At 47.2% G+C, this 20,998-nt stretch overlaps 3 protein-coding genes; 1 reads left to right on the top strand and 2 right to left on the bottom strand.

The window, feature by feature from the left end:
• Positions 1-4,153: 4,153 nt before the first annotated feature.
• On the bottom strand, positions 4,154-9,032 carry GSTUM_00000938001 (uncharacterized protein; the record flags this gene model as incomplete). XM_002838176.2 has 9 exons in its annotated part: positions 8,721-9,032; positions 8,464-8,664; positions 6,948-8,384; positions 6,573-6,866; positions 5,804-6,517; positions 4,579-5,752; positions 4,394-4,524; positions 4,269-4,340; positions 4,154-4,207 (listed from the first exon to the last, which is right to left on the bottom strand). The coding sequence occupies exons 1-9, from the start codon at positions 8,901-8,903 to the stop codon at positions 4,154-4,156; spliced, it is 4,260 nt and encodes a 1,419-aa protein (XP_002838222.1). The 5' UTR covers positions 8,904-9,032.
• A 3,016-nt stretch (positions 9,033-12,048) lies between these two features.
• Positions 12,049-14,757, bottom strand: GSTUM_00000937001 (uncharacterized protein; the record flags this gene model as incomplete). XM_002838175.2 has 3 exons in its annotated part: positions 14,537-14,757; positions 13,985-14,483; positions 12,049-13,931 (listed from the first exon to the last, which is right to left on the bottom strand). The coding sequence occupies exons 1-3, from the start codon at positions 14,699-14,701 to the stop codon at positions 12,049-12,051; spliced, it is 2,547 nt and encodes an 848-aa protein (XP_002838221.1). The 5' UTR covers positions 14,702-14,757.
• A 563-nt stretch (positions 14,758-15,320) lies between these two features.
• Positions 15,321-20,522, top strand: GSTUM_00000936001 (uncharacterized protein; the record flags this gene model as incomplete). Its single annotated transcript, XM_002838174.1, has 9 exons — positions 15,321-15,540; positions 15,597-16,327; positions 16,463-16,777; positions 16,841-17,537; positions 17,607-17,752; positions 17,805-18,768; positions 18,825-19,373; positions 19,467-20,359; positions 20,448-20,522. 9 exons carry the CDS (start codon positions 15,321-15,323, stop codon positions 20,520-20,522), a joined length of 4,590 nt encoding a protein of 1,529 aa, XP_002838220.1.
• Between the last annotated feature and the right edge of the window lie 476 nt (positions 20,523-20,998).

The raw sequence follows: 20,998 nt of genomic DNA, 5'->3' as shown, positions 1-20,998 counted from the left end.
CAGACAGCAAGGTGCAATTAGCATAAAAGAAAAGATAGATCCCAGAAGATGTTGACAGTTTTGGAATCAGTCTCAGCAGTTGGAGTGGCCCTTCCCCCCTTTGTTGTTTACAAAGGAAAAGGCCACTGGTATTATATAGACTGGTATCTGGAAACTGATGATCCTAAGACTTGGTTTGCTTATAGCAAAAATGGATGGACGGATGATGAACTTGGACTAGCCAGGCTGAGTGAGCACTTTAAGCCTAAGATCTATACCGAGCACTCTCATCTACTTATCCTTAATAGACATGGGTCACATATTACATATTAGTTCTGTTAGTTTACTTTAGCAAAGAATATTCAGATTATCTGTCTTCCTACTTACTCTATCCACTTACTGCAACCATTAGATGTTGGAATTTTTGGTCTACTCCAGTACCATTATGGGAAGGTGGCTGATACCCACATGCGGGATAATCAAACCAGGTTAAAAAAAGTGACATTTTGGACCTTCTATAGTGAAGCTCATGCTCTTACCTTCCTGCCTAAAACAATTCAATCTACTTTCCAGGCAACAAGTATAGTTTTTTTTAATCCAAATAAAGTGTTAGTAAAGGTGATAAACGTCACCAAAACCACTACTCCAAACTGCCCTGCCACAATTTTTTCCACTCCTCACAACCGCCACTAACTCTGCCAGCAAGCTTTAGCAGCTACAAATCTTTTCCCCTCTTCTCCAACAAGCTCTCGCGAATCCTATCTTGCAGTTGTGCTCTGCTTGGCAGATCTTACTGAGTGTGTACTTACAGAGGTGGAAATTGACAAAGTTGAGACACAAAGACTCCAGTAAGGTTATGAGGACAAGTGGGCAGCTAAAGCAGATCGCCGAGTGCTGTCTAAGGTACAGATTATCACTGAAGAGGAAATTATTCAGCATACGGAGGAGAAGATGGCCCATGATCGGAAAAAGCCAAATCAGGCATCTACCAAAAAAACAAATGGCCCCTTTGCCTCCTTCTACCCTGGCAACATCTTCCTCAGGTCATCATTTGGCACTCAGGGTCCAATTTGTAGATTCTCTGGAAGTCATTGAGCTTCATAGCAACTCTTCCGAGTTGGAGGATGGTTATGAATTCTCAGATCTCTCCAACACCCCTGCTCCCACCCCTTCCCACCATCCAATACTCTCTCCTCTCCTCTCTACTCCTACCAACCCCAATCACAGGCTTCCTGACCACCCATTAGGGATGTGCCTCTGCTCTTGCCCTTAAATTTCACCTTTTACTTCTCTTTTGTGGCCCGTCTCTCTCTGTCTCTTTTTTTTTTTTTTTTTTTTTGGTATGTTTTCACTCTCACCTTCCCTATATACTATTTAAAGCTAATCACCTATCTAGATACATTTACTGGGTTTCTTGCTTTTATTTTCATATTTTTTTGGAGTTAAAATGTTGGGTTTTCATAATATATGATTGATAGAATGGTTGCATTGAGGCTCGCGGTGAGACATCCGGCTTCTCGGTGATATCCGGTATCCCTGTGGGATACGTTAGTGGTGGTTAGGTTCGAAGGGACGGGGGGGTTATGATGGTACTGTACTGTACGAGTACAAGTATCGTAGGTGAGGTGCTAGAGTGAACGTTCGCTGAGCCTTTTCGTTCACTAATTGGATGGGTGTGCCGACCGAGCTGTATGTAAATATCCCAGGTGTCTAATTGCGATCATGACCGTCTCGATATACCAAAAAGATCAAAAGTTGGAAAAAAAATGGGACGTGAATCGATACGGTGTAAATTGATTGACACAGGAGAGAAGCAAAAGAGGCAAAGGATGAACCCAGTTGAGATAGATAGGTAAATTACTCGTCGTACTCGGGCATGCCAGTATGGACGCCAGTGATAAGAAGCCCCCCAAATCCCCACCAGTTCCTCCTCCTGCCAATCCACATCACTACTCGAGTACAGTACCCGTGCAACACTTGATATCATACCCACGCTGCAAACAGTGGTAGCTTATCATAAAAGTGCTTTTTACACATGTCCGGGATTCTGATACCGTAATCTTAGAGGCAGACCCCATCCAACATGGCAGGAAATGGTATTTCCCTGTGAAATGGCGGGGGAATGAAGAATGGAATTACCGGTCTATCGTACTATACCCGGCTTGTAGGGGAGGAAGCCGTTGCAAGTTTCCGGTATGATAACACCGGGGGGCGTGGGCATGGTGCTCGCGCGGGAGCGCGATGGACATGATAATATTATAGGGTAAAAGACAACACACCTCCACCTCCTTCCTTTCCTTTTGGGAGTTCTACTTCTACTCTACTCACTCCGGCTGATCAAAAAGCTTCCTCACATTCGTCGCTCAAAACCCCGAGCACCCCATCCACCACTTTAAGTGGGAACGCCCCTCCGTTACCACCTCGTTACTGGCCCTTGGAAGCGATACCCGATACCGAACTCAGTACTTGTAGTCGGTAGATGTCCTCATTCGCAGTCGTAATACAACCCTTCTTTCCTCCCGCACACCAGACTTTATTCTTTTGGCCGGGATTGGTAGAAGGAGATGAAGGCAGAGAAGAAATAAAAAGGCAAAGCCGAGTTGAAGTGTCACCCCAAAGCTTAGAAGATACTGGAGTAGTCTTTCTATTGATGGTGTGGGTCTAGTAGGGTCGCTGACCTCGAGGTCTGACGAACGAGGATACGGTGATGCCCTCCTGCTCATGACCAGACCAGTGGGCACTGCCCATATGAACGGCGAGGCAGAGTAAGATGATGGATTTCAACATTCTGAATTGGTGTGAGACCCGAGTTCGAGGCTTTCAAAGACGGATGGCGCTAGCGCCAAAAGTTCACCGAAAAGTTTTGTTTCATCGTCACTCGCAAGCGCTGCAAGCGCGGCAGGTTTAAAGCTACTTGGGGCAGGCCTGTGATCGGCTAAGGTTTGGAGGGGGACGACTTCGCCAGAGTAGGCCAAGGTGACAAGGTTGTCGTCAATGGTGGCTGTAACGAAGCCGTGGGTGGTCGTGACAGGCGCTGCGTCTTTCGGTGCCACAGCGTCTTCGCCGACTGTGGGGAATGAGGTGGGTGCTTGGCGTGTGGTGGAAGATTGTTTGGTGGAGGATCGTAAGGTGGAGGATCGTAAGATGGAGGATCGTAAGATGGAGGCCAGTTTGGTGGAGGATCTTTTGGTGGAGGATCTTGAGGTGGAGGATCGTGTGGTGGAGGGCGCTGAGGTGGTTGGTTGCCTCTCAACGCCGTGAATTCGTTCCAGCCGTTTCGAAAGGCAATCTCAAGAGCATTTAAACCGAGTTGGTCCCCCGGACTGAGGATCGTGTTGAAAGTTTCCAGGAGGGCTATTCTCCTGGTTGCTTCCGGGATCAATGCGGCGTCGGGGATATTCTCCCCCGGAAAGAGCTGTCTTGCCCTCTCAGCCGCATGCAGAACCAAGTTGTTTAGTTCTTGATTGGAATCGCTATTCTTGCGGATTCAAATTTTAATTTTTTTTTTTGCTCAAGTTTTATCATCACTTTGACGAACGGGCGCGGAAAAGTCGTCATATATATATATATCCCTGTTCGTTTCCGAGTAGACTAATGGGCTTCCTTCCTATCATATCATACCTGGGGAGATGTTTTCGTCCAGGGTGAGGACCATTTTGCAGATTAACCTAAATTAACTATATTCACTACCCTTCCAATGGGCACTTGTTTTGCTACTATCATACTAAGCGACCAACTGGCTGGCTGGCTACTATGATATTGTGTAGACTAAAATACACGCAAAAGGGGTTATCAGATGGATAGAAAGGCGAAATGAATGGGGGTGAACGAGATGAAAGTATAAAGTATGCCAGAGTCCAACTAAATCCCCCCCTTCCCCTCCTTCCCACTATGGGTTTCTTTCCAATAAAGAGTAAGCCAAGCTACTCGGTCTTAGGGTTGTGAAGGTGATAAGAAATTGTCTTTTTTTTTTCGATGAAAACTGGATTGATAGAGAGGAGAATGAGAAAAAGGAAAATGAGAAAAAGGAAAGAAAAAAAAGAAGAAAAGAAGAAAAAGAAGAAAAAAAACTCCGAAGCCCATTGAATTGAAAAATGAAACTGTGTACAGGGAATCAAGCCAAACCGAAAAACAGCAGGTGATTAAGCAAATGCGTTTCTTGTCCACGAAGGCTTTAAATGCGCGATCGGGATTTTTGAGAGTTGTGGTGGAACATTGTTTTGAAACCCTGATCACTTTTTGTTAGAGCGTTGGCGGTATAGGGGAGGGGGGATGTAGGTAAAACTTACGTTGCAGAGTGTCATGACATCTGGGAATGGAGTGTCCCTGAGCTGGAAGGCATGGGGGATGATTTTGACGGGCTATGAGAAGTGTTAGTGAATGTGGAATGCTATCGCATCAGGAGATATCTTACCCAGCTTCCTATGCGGGCATTGGCGCCGGCCTTATAGAGCAAGTGAAAGTAGCCTGGACGCTGGGTGTCAAAGCAAAAGCCATACATTGACCTCTTCGGGTTGGCTTCGCAGTATTTTTCTAACCATTTTTCTGTGAAATATGAGTGTGTGTGTGTAAACGTGGTTGTAACAAAGGGATACATACCAGCTTCTGCTTTTGTTCCCTGAATAAACTTCGAATGATGACTCAGTTCGTCCACCTTTTTGGCCATAGCCTTGACGTGCGTGACGATCAATTCGTCCAAGTCACTATACGAGAACTTGCCGGATACCTTTAGCGTTTTACCAACAGTAAACTCATTGTCTTTATCCAGTTCGAGCACGTCTATATGCTGGTAGATGCCATCGGATACCTTCCAGGTAACTGCGATATGGTCCGGACCATTGGAAGAGGGCCGAATGATAGCATCGCCGCGAGATTGGCCAGCTAGGAATTCCTGCGCTTGCCTGCTGTTGTACGGTTTAAAAAGGGGATGTTTTATAACCCTGGCTGTGCGTGTCTGCTCCTGGTTGACCACTGACAATCTTGCTTTGTCTCGCTCCTCCCGTACATCATCCCATTCGTCAGGTAAGAACTCGATCCGCTTGACCAATGGGTTCCTAATCTTGTCTTCGCGGAAGGAGAGTTCTGAGAAAAAGGTTTCCTCATTAAGCTTTTCAATCCTCGCCTGTACCGTCTGTCCAACATGGTAGAAATTGGTTGGGAGAAAATGAGAAGAGCCATCGTGCATCTCATCCAATGAGACATTTCCATCTATTCCGCAGGCGAGCCGAACAGCACAATACCTATCCGTAACTCGCCTAATGGCAACTGGAACGACCATGCCGGCGGCCAATGTCTCTTTCGTCTCACCAGTGAGCATAGTGAATATTTCGTCGGTGCTGAGCTTCTGGTACTTGTTCCGAAGCTCCTCGTAAGCATGTTGTAATTCTGCTCTGATAGTCTCGAGAGTGGCACGTTTCTTCTGATTGAAGTTGCGCTCGAGTTCCTCAGCATAATCCTCAAGACTGAGCTCGTTTACCTTCTCATCCTGCCCGTTGATGAGCTCGTTGATAACAGCGCCGGCACCACCTTCTGTCACCATGGTCGCAACATCCTCCTCGTCGATATCGAGAGCATCTGCGGCCATTTTACGCCCCAAGTCATAATCTTCGGGATGTACTCTGGTATTGTCGAGGTAGTCAGAGTTTCGGTCTGCTGGATCGTGGGGTATAATAAGGAAACTAGCACAGTTGATAAAGACCATAGGTCCGACAACTGGCAGAAAACCCCTGTCGCGATCTCCGAGCAATTCAAGACGACTTGATACTCGTCCGCCCTGTTGACTAAATTAGTGATTGAATAGCTGGGTATTGAAATTGGGACTTACGTTTGCTTGGACAACCTTCATGACGCTAACTGCCTTTCGGGGACCGAAGCCACAGACGTACTGAAGCAAGTTTGCAACATATGGCTTGCTGGCAGCTTCGTTGAGATCCACACCAACCAGATTCACCATATCCACCATAGCAGTCTCAAGAGCTTTCTGGAGCTTGTGCTCGGGCAAAAGCTGTTGTGCTGGGTGGAAGGCGATCGAGACAATATCCTTACCCAATGCAGCGTATTCCAAGAGTGGGTTCTGGACATATTTAGCAAGGGCTACACAATATCGCGAAAGCGGTGGAAGTTCCGGATGGTCTAGAGCAGCACGGTCGCTGTTCTGGTATAGACGAGCTACCTCATCGTTCACCAACATCACCTCAGTCGGGGATCTATCGTCCACTTCGTCACCGACAACATTAATGTCCTCCTCCTCGACGATACCACGAATCTCCTCAACAAGTTTATGGGTTTGTACACTGAACCCTGCCACAGCGATAACATCGGGTTTACGGCGGTTGAGAACTTCAATAAAGTTAGTTCGAGACGTGTCATCCTTGAGATCAGTAAACTTGACGGTCTCGAGAAGCCTTCCATCTTCGTCCCTAAAGACACCGACGATAGCATCCCGGCCTCTCTCTCCGTATCCATTCGAGAAGGCAAAGACTCGCGGGATTTCACCAAGTTTCAATGCTTTCGGCTTATAGGGCGCTTGGTCGAGTTTCTACAAGAATAATTAGCTCATCGTTTTTTTTAGAGATTGAACGGGGAAATATTACCTTAAGATAGGATCTACGGCAATCGGCCGCAATAGAATCCTCGCAGGCAGTTCGTAATTCGTCCTTGATGGCTTTTTGAAACATTAACTTAAACTTTCCCATCGCCATGTCAACGACTTCCTTTCGTTCCTTGTTCCAAGACTCTGCGATATCGCTGACGTTTTCAGATGTCATGTACTCGTATAGTCGCCGAGTGAACTTGTCTTCGCTCTCTAGATTGACATCTACGTTGACATAGCCTTCTTGCTCAGCTTTCATCATACGCAGGTACATTGCAGGATGTACTGCAATCGACTGGATAGTTTGATTCCTGAGATATTTGAATTCCTGTGGAAAATTAGCATTTTAAGAGAAATTTGCGGAGAGGGTGTCTACATAGTATTGATGCTGCTCATCAATCTGGCGGACGCCCTTCTCCGTCACGTTAACGTGAATTGTGCCTCTCGTGAACCATTTGTCTCTCATTGACCTCCTTAAAGTCGGATTTGTGAAAAGCTCTTCAGCGAGCATGAGCTTGGCTGCTTGCAATACCGACTCCCCAGTCGGGAACTCGGGATCGTCGATGTACTGATCTGAGATTGCATGGGGATAGTTGTGAGGATCCTCGGCGTATTCACGCTTTTGGTCGAAGCGTACATTCATCGCAAACTGCGCTGCAGATAAACCGAACGCACGGACCATACCGTAAACCTTTCCATTACGGATACGCTCATAGATAGTCTTACTACTCCCAGGCCTCCTATAGCCGTTTCCGCGACCCTCACCGTTAGTGATAGCCATGTCTTTCAGTTGGGAGTGATAGCGGAAATGAATGTAATCGTGCAGATCCTGTATTTGCTCAATAGTCTCCGTGCGCTGGAGTCCAGTTTCTGCCTCCATATCATCCGAGGTATCCGTAACAATTTTGAGATTGGAATAAGTTCTCTCATATGCCCGACATTTATCAAGGAAGGCCCTGAACTTAAGGTCCAATTCAAGAATCTCCCAAAGATCGTCTTGCGTGAGGAGTTTGGTAGCTTCAATCTCGTATCCAGTTTCCCCATCGTTGTGACGACGCGTAGGAACCCTCTCTGTATGGATCAGGTAATCCTTCCTATGCTGGTATATGAATGGAACTTCCATCTGTTCGATCACAATGAACTCTAACACACTCCTGATCGTTTTCATCAAAGGCTCCTCTTGGTGTGGGGGCAAGTTCTTTTTAGCTAGAACAAACTTGGAGATCCATTCAGTTTCCTCCTCGAGTTCCCTTTCACCAATCTTGAGATGTGCAAACGGCCTCCTGGCCAACTGAAATCGCTCCGGCTCGTCAGTTTGGCGGATCACATTATCCTCGTCCGTAAGCATACGCTCCGCCAACTCGCTCGGTTCGAAAACATCCTTCAACTCCAACTCCTTTTCCCTACTCTCCTCTTCTTGTTCTGGATCGTCCTCTGTCACAAGCGCAAAATCGTATTCATCACCTCTTCCGAAGATATCGTGCATATCCGAGATAGCACCCTCACGTAACCCTAGGCGTTGGGGAGCGTAGCTTCCTTGGTGCTGATTACTCTCTCTTCTCCGCCGTCTGACCATTTGCATGTCATCGTCGCTTCCGCCCCCGCCGCGTTCGTCTTCGGACATCTCATCCTCTTCAATGAAGTCTTCAAACTCATTCTCACCACCGCGGCGATTATCGAGGCCCTCGTCGTCATCGTCGGGCTCACCAGGTGCGTCTTCTTCGTCGGAGAAGATTTCTTCTAGGTCGCGAGAGTGTTGTCGGCGGCGCTTTTCGGCATCTTCTCTTCCACGCTTCAATCGTTTGAACTTACTCTTGAGAAAAATCCAGTATGTAAGTTTGAGACGCTATTGTAGTAGTGGTGGGGGGAATGATGAATTGGACAAGACGGACCTGGCTAGATCTATCAATCTCGTGACCGGTATTCTCCAAGACCAAGTCAAGATCATCTTCGTCTAGGCCTTCCTCCTCCTCATCCTCGCGATTAGATCGTCTCCTCTTCTTCTTGCGCTTCTTGACCAGAACCATAGACCCGTCCGCCTGCTCTTCCTCCTCGTCTTCTTCCTCATCGTCAACGATAAAGCCTTCGCGAATCTGTATCTCTGATCAGAAATGCACTCCCTATAGCTCAACAAGGGGGCTGGGACAACCTTTGCCGCCTCTTCGTCGTCATCATCGTCCTCTTCCTCGCTGCTATCGTCAAAGTCTTTCGGCGGTTTGTTCGGTTTGTCGGCTTTTCTGCGCACTTCGCCGGTGTCCTCATCGAATTCTTCCTGATCCAGCTCATCGTCATCATCCATTTCTGCTTCACGATCAATGAAGCTATCGCGCATATCCATGAATTTTGCTCAGTTGTCTGGGGGTTTTTTTTCTTTCTTTTTGGCTACTTTTTTATGGGCAGATTTCTCGGGACTTTGCGACCGGTTACTCAGCGGCCGGGCGATTGTAAATAAGAGGAAAGGAAGAGGGCACGGCGAAAGGTGAATTGAGGGATAGGAGAAAGAGCTGGGAATGAGTGAGCTTATATAGCTAGAAGGCCAAAGGGAATTTTAAGGCCGGGTAAGACAACTTTGAACTCAATAGAAAAAAAATATGATACCCTAACTTGCACAAGCCTTGAAGGCCTCTGTCCTCTTGTCCCATTGAGGTTGGCCGACACAGTGTGCCCAAAAATACGCATTTTTAAGGGTATATTATATCACATAATTGTTGCAATAACATTATTTATTTACCCGAAACCTGACAACCAATGTGACTATTGACCAATGTAAACAAGCCTATCATAATATTATCATACATACAGTAGGACTGCAGTAGTGAGCTGTACACTCGAGTGAGATAATATAAAAGTAGACATGAATCCTTCGTACTCAGTAACTTGCAGCTATCCAAACTGTCTACCCATCTACCCATCTATTTACACTTCAAGATCCTATCCATATTGCCAGCATTATCATGTTCAAAACCCCCACACCTCGAAAGATGCCAGTGCCCGATACTAGGATAGTGTGGCCCAGGACTACGAGTCCGGAGAATCTACAAGAAAAAGGCTGGATATGTAAGCCCTACCGAGCTCCTGTCAAATCTGTAAGAAAAGCCTTCGTTTGTTGACACTGAAATTCCCTCCAGGCAACTGCAATCCTAGGTTTGAAAACACCATGAATCTTCCAGCATCAAGTTTATAAATTAAAAGATTATTTAATCGAACGAACACAATGTCATGAACTAATATCATCAACCATGAGGGTTCAGGGTCCCGGCACCAGTACGCACAGCAAATACGAGTAAAAATCGAGGCAAAAAATGTGAGTGTTGTCTAGAGCCCGAAAGCGATATGTTTTTTTCCCTAATGCCCATTGCGAGGAGATAGTCTACTCCTGCGTGAAAGACAAGGACAATTTGCCTTGCAATTTCTTCATCTGGGTAGAAGAAGCTCAGGTGGTGGCAGCGGCAGCAGCACCCCCAACAACTCCAAAATATCTGCAATCACTGCTATCGTGGCCCACCTCACCCTCAAGACATGTGGCCCTCAGAAAAACAAGGTCCGGTACCCGTTACGCTACAGAAACCACCTCTCCTGCGCTTCCCCCCTCCAAAGCCCCAGCCCCAGCCCCATCACCTTCTTCCTCCCTAGCCAAGCGTCGGCGTGAGTCGTCGCCCTCTAATGAAGCGTCAGAACAAAAGCCTAGCCCCCACAAACACCATAGGCCAAACCGGGTGACGAAAAACCCCTATTCAACCAATCACCCCTCCAGGGTCTCCACTCCCAAACCTCCTCTTCCTTCTACCCCTTCCTCCAGAAAGGCCGCAGGAGTAATCACAGGAACGTGGGACCACCGCTCCATCGCCCCGCCCCCTAGCGAGACGGATCTAGATGGATGTGGCAGTGATAACGCCACAGTCACGCCTTCGCTCTCACCAAATCCGTCCCCCCGCCGGCGGCTCTTCACCTCAGGTAGCGGACCAACCACCCCACCAAGAACAGCCGCGAATACGAGAACCGCTTCGCGGACGCCGGGGTCCCGGACAACCCCGTTTTACAAAGGCGTCCTGAGCAGCCCCGGCCGTGGAGTCCGGTTCGACGTGCGAACGGCAGTGTCCGAGTTCGTTCGTGCCGAGGGGATCGACTTGAAAGGGGCCGGAGATAAACTTTGGGACATACTGGAAAGAGAAGTTAAGCAGAAGGAGGGCGTATGTAAAGGGTATGGATTTATCCGTGATCACAGAAGTTTTTCGACTAACTGGGGTATGTGAGGGGGTTTTCAGGAGGGAGATTGCTAGAACAGCGCATCAGAGGGCCACTGCTGTGATCGCGGGCTTGAATCGTCGAATTGCAGAGTTGGAGAAGGAGATGAATGAAGTTAGGGCCGCGAATTTGAGGTCTATCGTTGCAATAGAAACCAGGCTTAGTAAGTAACTGATCATAGGCTGCCGTTCCTACGGGAAGCGAGGTTGTATGCGGTGATGCTGACATTGTCCGTATGATAGGTAATGCGGGTTTGGAATCTCAAGCCTCAGGTAATTAGTATTAAGTTGTTGTTCAGAGATCCCCGTAGCGGTGTATCATTAGAAAATTAGATCCCAGCATAGGCTACTGCGGGCCCCTGCATAGCTTATATTTTGGCTTGTTATCTTATGTTACTTTGAGGTCAATTAAGAATGAGATGTATGTCGCTTTGCCTGAGAAAAAGGTGCAGAGGGTTAGAGTATTGCCGAAGATGTGAGAAGAGAATCAAGAGATGACTCGAAGTGCCGCATATTTGTTATCACTGTGCTTGCTGGTCTGTGAGCGTAGAAAAGAAAAGAATCACTTGCTCAACTTACTGTATCTGTCTGCCAAGGTCAATGATAGGAACTGTGGGTTATTGTTCCTCCCCTCTCCTAGGGATGTGTGGAAGGTCTATTGGGATCTTTTAGAGGGAGTAAAGTTGATCGCTTCGCAAGGGAATTGACCCTGCCCGATCTCATTCTTTGATGATTTATTACAGCAGCTATAATTCGAGATTGGCAGAAAGTCACCGGACACTCCAAGGCCAAGGGTGAGTGATATCGGGTGATGTAATGTTTGGCCAATAGCAGTGCCATGGAATCTGACAATCGAACCATGCGCTATGTCGATCAAGTTGTCTCCTTCCCAGTGAGGTTTGATGTTTTCTCCTTATTTGTCCAGGAAAGCAGGCTTTTTGCCCCGTTTCTGGCGGGGGAAATTTTGGACTACCTATAAAAGCACATGGTCCATTTATTCGGGATCTCACGGTATTTGTTTGGCTGCTAAATGATTCAAGTCGCTGGTGATTCACTGAATATGTACTAAACCTGCTTCTGGCCACTTCTTCTCATCCGACACTTTTAATAAAGCCCTCGGCCTATCAAACTCACATCAAAGAGTTGCAACATGAGCTCAACAAACTCGCGCCCCCTCCCATTATTCATGCCCATTAACCTATGGTAACGCTCCCCCTCAAGTATCCCCAAGCGCTAGTGTCCCCCACTCCGAATCTCATCGATACACTTCTTCCGATTGTCGTTATCCGCAAACAGCGCTTTGACAAGATCCACCAACTCCTCCGTTTCAAACCCCTCCAAATGCCCTTCTCTAAACATGTACAAGATATCCGCGATCCTGCTATCTAGGATTTGCTGCAGGAACCGGAATTTGAGCCAGTTCTTGCAGTGGAACCCGGTTGTGGAAACTCCTGCTCCACCCGGCGCATCGGGGAATAGGCTTTCCAATGTCGCAATTTCTTCAAAGAATGTACATATCTTCTCGGAGTCGGCGGCTGGGATGTCGGGAATGTCCTCGATGTCGTTGATAAGTTTGGTGACAACAGTATTCAGAAGTAGGCCGACAGACTGAAAGAGTACTGATGGCGAAAGCACTTGGGACCAGCTAGTGTAGATTCCATTTATCCGAGCGACTACTGATGAGATCGCTGTTTGGCAGTCTGCCGATTGGGGGAAGTTGGTGCAGCCCACGAAACCTTTCGCACCATCGAGAAAGTCGCATAGTACCGTTCGTTGAAGGCCTATCTCCTTGGAATAATGGCGTTTGCCAAAGGATTGGATAATATTGATGTCAGTATCCCAGTTATTGTTTGGGTGGGTTAGCTCTACCGTGACCTCTAAGTCTTGTAACTGTTCGGCTATTCGAACACAGTCGTTATAGACGTACATGTTAGATGATATATTAGTGGGATAGGAAGTCGGTGCTAGTGCCCGGTAGGCGGCGAGTACGAGAGAAGGAATCGACAACATGCCAGAAGCAGCTGGCGTGACGGCAGAGGGGGGCATATTTGATAATCGCTTCGCTTCGTCGGCTACTCGCACGATAATCTCCATGATTGCATCGGGTATTGAGGTAATTGTGTAGCTTTCCCTAAGTGTGATGTCCCCAGAGTGAGAACTCGAATATCTTATCGCTGGCTTCGATTCCGTTGGTTTCTTCGCCGGGGCTGTGTCGGAAGCTGCCATAGACTCTCGGGCTTCGATTCCTGGGTCGTCTTCTCCCCATTCCCCCCAATCAAGGTTATCCAAACCATCCTCCTCAGTTGGGACATCTACTGGCTGGCTAGATTTCTCATCTTTTTGCTCTTCGTCTTCGATGTCGATATCCTCGTCTAAGCCCCAACCGCTAGCATCATCGTCGTCCATGTCGATTTGCAGCGAATCCGCTGCGGCAGCAGTATCTACAGGCGCGTCCTCATATCCCCACCCGCAATCGTCATTCCAGACATCCATTGGGGCACCTACTGATTTCCTTCTTTCGGTGGGGGAAGCGACCTTCATCTCTTGTGTCTCTGTTCTTTCTACGACCTTAACATCACTAGTCCCACGTGATAATATTTGCCTGGCTTTGTCTAGTGAAGTTTCTTTTCTCTTTGACAGCCATACTTTCGGCGCCCTCTCAGTCCATTCTCGCAATTCTGTCTCTTTCGTCCAAGATATCTGGTGCAAAAACTTTTCAAATTCTCTCGTTTCTTTGAGAAGCGCTTCAAATTTTGGTAAATCGTCTAACGATGAGGGCACAGAGGATGATAAAGAAGACATTAATCGCGTAGTCAGGTTGGCTATAAAGATACGGGAGAACAACGGGGTAATTCCCGATGGAAGGTTTCTGTTGAAGAAGGTAATCAGCTGGCGTAGGTCGTTAAACATGCGCGTTGCACTTAGGTCGTTGGTGTTTCCACCCATGCATATGGAATTCCCTGCCACCGAGAATGTAGGAGCTGAGCCCTTTATCGAATCGAATCGAGGAGCGACAAGTAATTTATCGATTTGGTGATGCAAGTGATCTATTTTCCCGTTGAGAAGATCCAGTTTCTTCAGAGCTTCAATGACACTTTCGACCAGTGGACAGGAGCCTTATATCTAATATTAGTTTTTTGGGATTAAAGGCCCGGATAATTTTTCCTACCTGCCGCATCTCTGTCGATCGAAATCCCGCCCTTTCCGGGATTGATTCTCAAAAGATACCTCCAGCAGTCCTCTAATTTGTTAACTAGCATAGATCTCAAGCCCTTCGCCTTCTCTTTCATTAAGCTGATAACGATCGTTTCTCCAGACACGGGCAGCTTTTCTAGAGCAACCTCGACATTATCGAGGGCCTCAATGGCCTGGCACAATTCCCCAGTATTCAGTAAATGCTTGACTTGATATAAGGTGAGGTCAATTAACTGTAGCTTTGATAATATCTCTGCTAAAGCCTCGTTGAAATTGATCTCGGATACTAGTAATCGAGCCTGCATAATGGAATCTTCAAGTTCTAGATTAAGCCGTTTCTCCTGTTCCGCTAGCTGTACTATTTCGTCTGCCTTTGTTTTGGATGATTCGATATCTTTGTGGAGTCCTCGGGCTTGGGATATCCATGAATCAACTTCAGGTCCGCTTTCTCGGCTGACTGTTCGCACCCCATCCTGGTAACATTTAGTATAGATTGTTATGAGCACAAGTTGAGGGAAAACTGTACATAGAGGCTTTCTCGAGCCTTTTGTAGGGGGGCGATAATTTCCGGGAGTGCTGAGGCTTCGAGGACAGCTCCCGCGACGTCATCAGAATCCGGATATGAGCCGTCAAGGACTGAGCTAAGAACTGCATCTGCTAACTGGGAGGGTTTTATTTTGGAGGATGCCATGCCAAGGGCTATTTCGCGATGGAAGATGGTATAGCGGCTTATAGCGGTAGAGGGAGCAGTGCACTTTAGGACTGACTTCAAGAAAAGATCACCATTAATACTGTAATTGCTTGGGTGCTGGATGCGGCACCCCTAACCCTTAGTGGACTCAAAAATCTGATAAGATAATATATGGACCAAGGGTTGAGAGATACTATCCTCTAACGTCCTAAATTTTTGATGCGGTGAAGGAGAAGGTATCATAATAATAATATTATTATGATACTAGTTTACTGCCCATTCATCTCATCATTGGAAGTGAATGAGGTTTTAAGGGCTTCGACTAGTTACGGATGTCCTCGCGGCTCAGCTTTTGGCATGATAAGGGTTAGGGCTCAGGCTGGTCAAAGCTTCTTACTTTCTCTGAGCTATCCTACGAGTCCGAGATAGGACTCGCATGGCGCAGGCAGTTTGTCTCTACCATAGTAGGCTACGAATAACTGATCCTGATTGCGATACTACCAGACTACCTCACCCCCGACGCCAAAGGAAATACTCTTGAGCTTCATCCTTTATGCACTTAACGTCATACGCGCAGAATATCCCGGCCCTTGTTCTAGTGAACCCTTGAGAGGATAAGATGGGTCAAAATTATTCCGCCCTCCCAGATCGAAATGTCGGCGGTGCTGGTATCGATATTGCCGAGCTTTCCGACATCAGTTACGAGAAATCCTTAGGGACTAGCCGTTTCTTAAAAACAATCAAGGCGAAACATGCGGATGGCGGCCTTGTTGTGATCAAGATTTTTCTGAAACCAACACCCAGCTTCTCGCTAGAAGAGTATCGCATAAAACTTGAACGTATCACACCCTTTCTCTCTTGAACGTTCCGGTTTAGGGTTCTGACAAGGTTATAGGTGAACAAGAAGCCCTAGCCGATATACCGAACGCCTTATCCCACCAACGAATCATAGAAACCGAAAGAGCGGGTTACCTGGTTCGTCAATACTTGTACAGCAGTCTCTATGATAGAATTAGTACTCGGCCGTTCTTGGAGGAGATTGAGAAACGCTGGATTGCCTTCCAACTTCTTTGCGGCCTTCGTGATTGTCATGCTAGGGGTGTTCATCATGGGGATATAAAAACTGAGAATGTTCTCGTCACATCTTGGAATTGGATCTATCTCTCCGATTTCGCCAAATTCAAACCAACCCAGCTTCCGCAGGACAATCCTGCGGACTTCTCTTACTTTTTTGACACCTCCGGGCGGAGAATATGTTACGTCGCCCCAGAACGGTTTCTTGATGCTGGGGAAATAAGTGGGGATGCGAGTGTTACGGATGAGATGGACATATTTAGCTTGGGATGTGTTATTGCGGAGCTATTCTTGGAGGGTACCCCCTTGTTTAACCTGTCACAGCTCTTCAAACACCGAAGGGGTGAGTATGACCCCTCTCAAACTTACCTTGGGAAGATCGAAGACCCAGAAATCCGCAGCTTAGTTGAACACATGATCAACCTTGATCCTACTAAGCGGTACTCTGCGGAGCAGTATCTGAACCTATGGCGCCGGAAAGCGTTCCCGGAGTATTTCTATAGCTTCCTTCATCAATATATTGGGTTTATTACGGATCCAAACCCTGGGCGGGTATCTGCTTCTCCGGAGGACCAGGGAACAAGGACACAGGCAGACGATAGGATCAATAGGATTTATCACGATTTTGACAAGATTTCTTTTTTCCTTGGATTCGATACATCAGAAGAGGCTGCAGTTCCTGAAAAGAGAGCAGCCTCTAAAAATGGCATAATACCTGTTCGTCTAGATATCCCAAACTACCAACGCCACTCATCCGCGGTGCGGAGGCGACCGGTGAGCGCTGATGATGGTACCCTTATATTTTTGAGTCTTATTGCGTCGTCAATAAGAAACACTTCAAGAGCAACAGCAAGAGTGCGAGCGTGTGATATATTTCTCGCATTTGCAGAAAGGATTACCGATGAAGCGAAACTGGACAGATGTTTACCTTACCTTGTTGCGTTACTTAACGATGATTCGGTTATCGTCCGAGTGGCTGCTGTGAGGACAGTTACCCAGCTGGTATGGCTCCTGGTTTTCTACAGGAATCTCACATACCTTACTTTATTAATTGTTCGAATATAGATGGAGCTTGTTGAAGTCGTTACCCCTGTTAATGCGCACGTATTTCCCGACTACATTTTACCAAAACTTCAAAATTTCGCCTCTCATAATAATCCCCTCATAAGAGCAACATACGCCTCTTGTTTATCTTCTCTCGCCGATAGTGCTTCGAGATTCCTTGACATGGCTCAAGCTCTCCGCGCCGATGGGTCTCTACCTACAGCAGACCCGGAGGCTGAGGATGGATCCGCCATAGGGTCAGCATTTCAGGCTCTTTTTGACCTGTCTAGGAACGACTTGGTTATTTATTTCCAGGAGCACTCAAAGCTGCTACTCACAGACATTGATTCTGGGGTCCGAAGGTCGTTTCTCAGATCTGTATCTAGGCTCTGTGTTTTCTTTGGAACTAGCAAAGCCAACGATGTCATTCTAAGTCACCTGAACACTTATTTGAATGATAAAGACTGGCAACTTAGGAACGCATTTTTTGAGACTATTACCGGCGTAGCAACATATGTTGGGGTTACTGCTTTGGAGGAGTACATCATGCCGTTAATGGTACAGAGTCTCACAGACCCAGAGGAGTTTGTTGTGGAGAAGGTCCTTCGTTCCCTTGCCAATATGGCGGAGCTTGGACTGTTCCAAAGGAGTAAGATATGGGAACTTATTAACGTGGTCGGTCGCTTCATGATGCACCCTAATATATGGATTCGCCAAGGTAGGTTCCCAGGTCAAAAATACCCTAGCATAGAGTAGAGCGAGTATCGGTACTGATGTTCCTGTCAAGGTGCTGTAGCGTTTATTGCTACCGCGAGTAAATGGCTGTCGCCGGCCGACATACATTGCATTGTGAACCCAACTGTGAGGCCATTTCTAAGGGCTGATGTCATTAACATCTCTACGTTGACTATGCTTGAACACCTCCAAAAACCAGTATGTTGCATCCCAAACCAACTATCTGATATCAAATTGTTTACTTGAGCAGGTATCTAGGCATGTATTTGATATGGCGGTCACCTGGGCTACACAGTCGAAGAAAGGGTTATTCTGGCAGGGCGCACAGGAGCAGAGAACCTTTTCCTTTGGGGCAATAGGTGATTCACTGCCAAGGGTTCCGGTACATGATTTCCAACCAGGTGGTTTTGCAAAGGTCCCGAAGAATGAGGAAGATATCAACTGGATTGAGAAGCTAAGAAATTTGGGCATGGGCCCTGATGATGAATGGAAGGTCATTTCTCTGAGGGAGTACATATGGAGAATGGCTTTATCAAAGCCGCGATTACTATCTAATGAAAATCCACCACTGGCGAAGAACACAATTTCACTCCAAGATCTTGGCATCACACCACACACAGTATTTTTTGATGAAAGCCAATCATTCTTCAATCTGAATATGCAAACAACGGATGCTGTTACTGGGAATCCCCGTCCGGCCACCATAGCCGATGCTCTCTTGGACGCCTCTAGGACTATCGATAATTCTGCTCGAAGAACACCCTCTCGATTACAATCGAAGCGCTCTACGGGCGTAGATATTACGGACATAATGCGGTCCCGTTTTAACTCAGAGGCTGGGATCAGCCATTCGGGTTCCGGATCTCCAACTACTTCCAGCCCGGCTGGTTTTGACACTGAGAGTGCTCCAGTATCAGGGTCATCTACGCCATTGGCTGTGCCGCCCGTGACTATTACTGGAAGCAACGAGTCGTCTACTGCAGCGAGTTCAGTGGAAAATGGAAACCCCCTTCGCCGTAGGCCGAGCACATTGAGTCTCTTGGCAAGAAATGCAGAGGCGTCTAAAGCTGCCCCGGAAACTAGCACCGTTTCTGCGACAGCGTTCGGTAGAGTGGAGCATCCGTTTGCGAAGGGTGGCGACCTAAGCCTACCCAAAACTGCCGAGACTGTCCCCGAGCCTGGGGAATTCGATTTTAGGGCAGCCCATTCCTATGGTAAGATAGACCCCGGGAGTGGGTTCTATATCTGGCGAAGCTGACAAGAAAAATAGAGGGAAATGACCCACATATTTTGAAACTGTTAGACTCTATGTATCTTCAGAATTACCCTAGTGACATACTCGAGTTCGGCCCGACAATAGTTCCAGTTCAGAGGAGACAACCGATCAAGAAGAGTAGCGGTCGCCAAGCGGGAGGAGGAATATGGAAACCAGAAGGGGTTATGGTAGCCCAGTACGGTGAACATGCAGCTGCCATCAACAGAGTCATCGTTGCACCTGATCATAATTTCTTCTTGACTGCTTCTGACGATGGCACAGTTAAAATATGGGATTCAAGCAGATTGGAGAAGAATGTGACGTTTAAGGCTCGGCAAACCTATAAACATGGCACCGCAGGAACAGTTCAGGTAAAAGCACTATGTTTTGTAGAGAACACGAGATGCTTTGTTAGCGGCGCGAGTGATGGTACAATTCACGTCATCAAGGTCGACTTTCAAATGACAGCGACAGCAGTTAAGTACGGCAAGTTGAGGCTCATGAGGAACTGGCAGCTGCCGGAGAAAGGAGAGTCTGCCGTCTGGATGGAGCATTTCAAGGCGGGTAGGTTATATGATCGCAATTGCGTGAAGAATCAATAAATTTATTATCCTTGTTTGCCGACCCGGCTTTAATCGGCGGCTAACTTATACGCAGATAATCACTCGATTCTGCTCATCGCAACCAACTTATCAAATATACATGCATTAGACCTTAGGACAATGCGGATCTTGTATACTTTGAAAAATCCTGTGTTCCATGGAACTCCTACTGCTTTCTGCATCGATAGGCGACACAACTGGCTAGTGCTTGGGACATCCCATGGTATACTTGACATGTGGGACCTAAGATTTCAGCTTCGCTTGAAGGCGTGGGGGCTACCTGGATCCACGCCAATTCACAGAATAGCAATACATCCCTCGAAAGGTCGCGGAAAATGGATCGTAGTGGCTGGGGGCACTGGTCATGGAGAGCTCTCCGTTTGGGATTGCGAGAAAACCCAATGCAGAGAGGTCTACCGTGCTGGAGGTGGCAAGGATAGCGGGAGAGGATACGAGCCCTGGAATGTTGATGACGAGAACCCAGAGCAAATGTTGAGCCGTTTTGCAACCGCTCTTAACCACCTTGAACCCGGAGGATCTGGGGGTGTTGATAGAGGAGTTCGTGCTTTTGCAGTTGGCCTGGATGCATATGAGGAAACGCACGAGACGAGGGCGCCTCCTGGGTTTATTGTGAGCGCCGGCGCCGACAGGAAAATCAGGTTCTGGAATTGCAGCAAGGTAGAAGCTTCAATGGTTGTTAGTGGGCTTGATATGGAAGAGCCCAAACCCACATTCACGTCATCTCATCCCACAGCAACTCTAACACTTAATACCGAGAGGCCGCCACAACCCCTGTCTGGGGCGGACGCCACCGGGGTAAGGGGTGACCCTTCGTCCGCGTCTGGGTCGTCGAAGAAGAATAAAGCCACCGTAAAAACACCAAGGTCAACAGTTATCAGCTTGCAACAACAGCAGTTGTTGAAGGCACATCTTGATTCAATATTAGATGTAAGTTCATACAATGTCCACATTTCGTCTCGGGCAAAAAAGCAAGAAGGGGAGGGGGAAGATACTGAGAGCTGAACTACAACCACAGGTTGCATTTTTGGAGGTTCCGTACGGGATGATAGTCAGTGCTGATAGGAGCGGTGTTATTTTCATATATCAGTAGAAGGGAAGTGGGGACTTGGTGGAATCTACAGGTGGGGGAACGTGGCGTTTGGTGGGAAATTTAACTTTGATCTCTTGCCTTTGTTCCGAACTATTCTGTGGGGCTATTCAGCAAGGATGGGTGGGTGCATGGTGAAATGTGTATATCATGATATTCCGTTATAGAGGGTAAGAGCCAAAAACAGAGTATCCCGTTGCATAGTTGACAGTTCCAACATTTTGTCACTGGTGCTTGTGTCTGAGCGTTGTTTCACGTTTCCTCACTCGTTGGCCATTGGCCAAAAGCATGAAGGAATGATTGTCACAGGGATGGCCATGACAAGGCCTAAGTTATTGATTAGAGTAGAGTACCAGTACACCCTAGCTATAGTTACCCGGCGATAGGAGAGTTTGTCCTACTAAGATAGAAGTTCTCGAAGCTTCTCCAAGGGAGCCAGCCTCAGCCTCAAATCTCTTGTTTCTTCATTTATTTAATTA

The sequence above is a fragment of the Tuber melanosporum genome (assembly GCF_000151645.1).
Source record: "Tuber melanosporum whole genome shotgun sequence assembly, scaffold_234, strain Mel28".
Classification (NCBI taxonomy): Eukaryota; Fungi; Ascomycota; class Pezizomycetes; order Pezizales; family Tuberaceae; genus Tuber; species Tuber melanosporum.
Note: the sequence above shows the minus strand (reverse complement) of the source record. Positions and strands in the feature narration are given on the sequence as shown.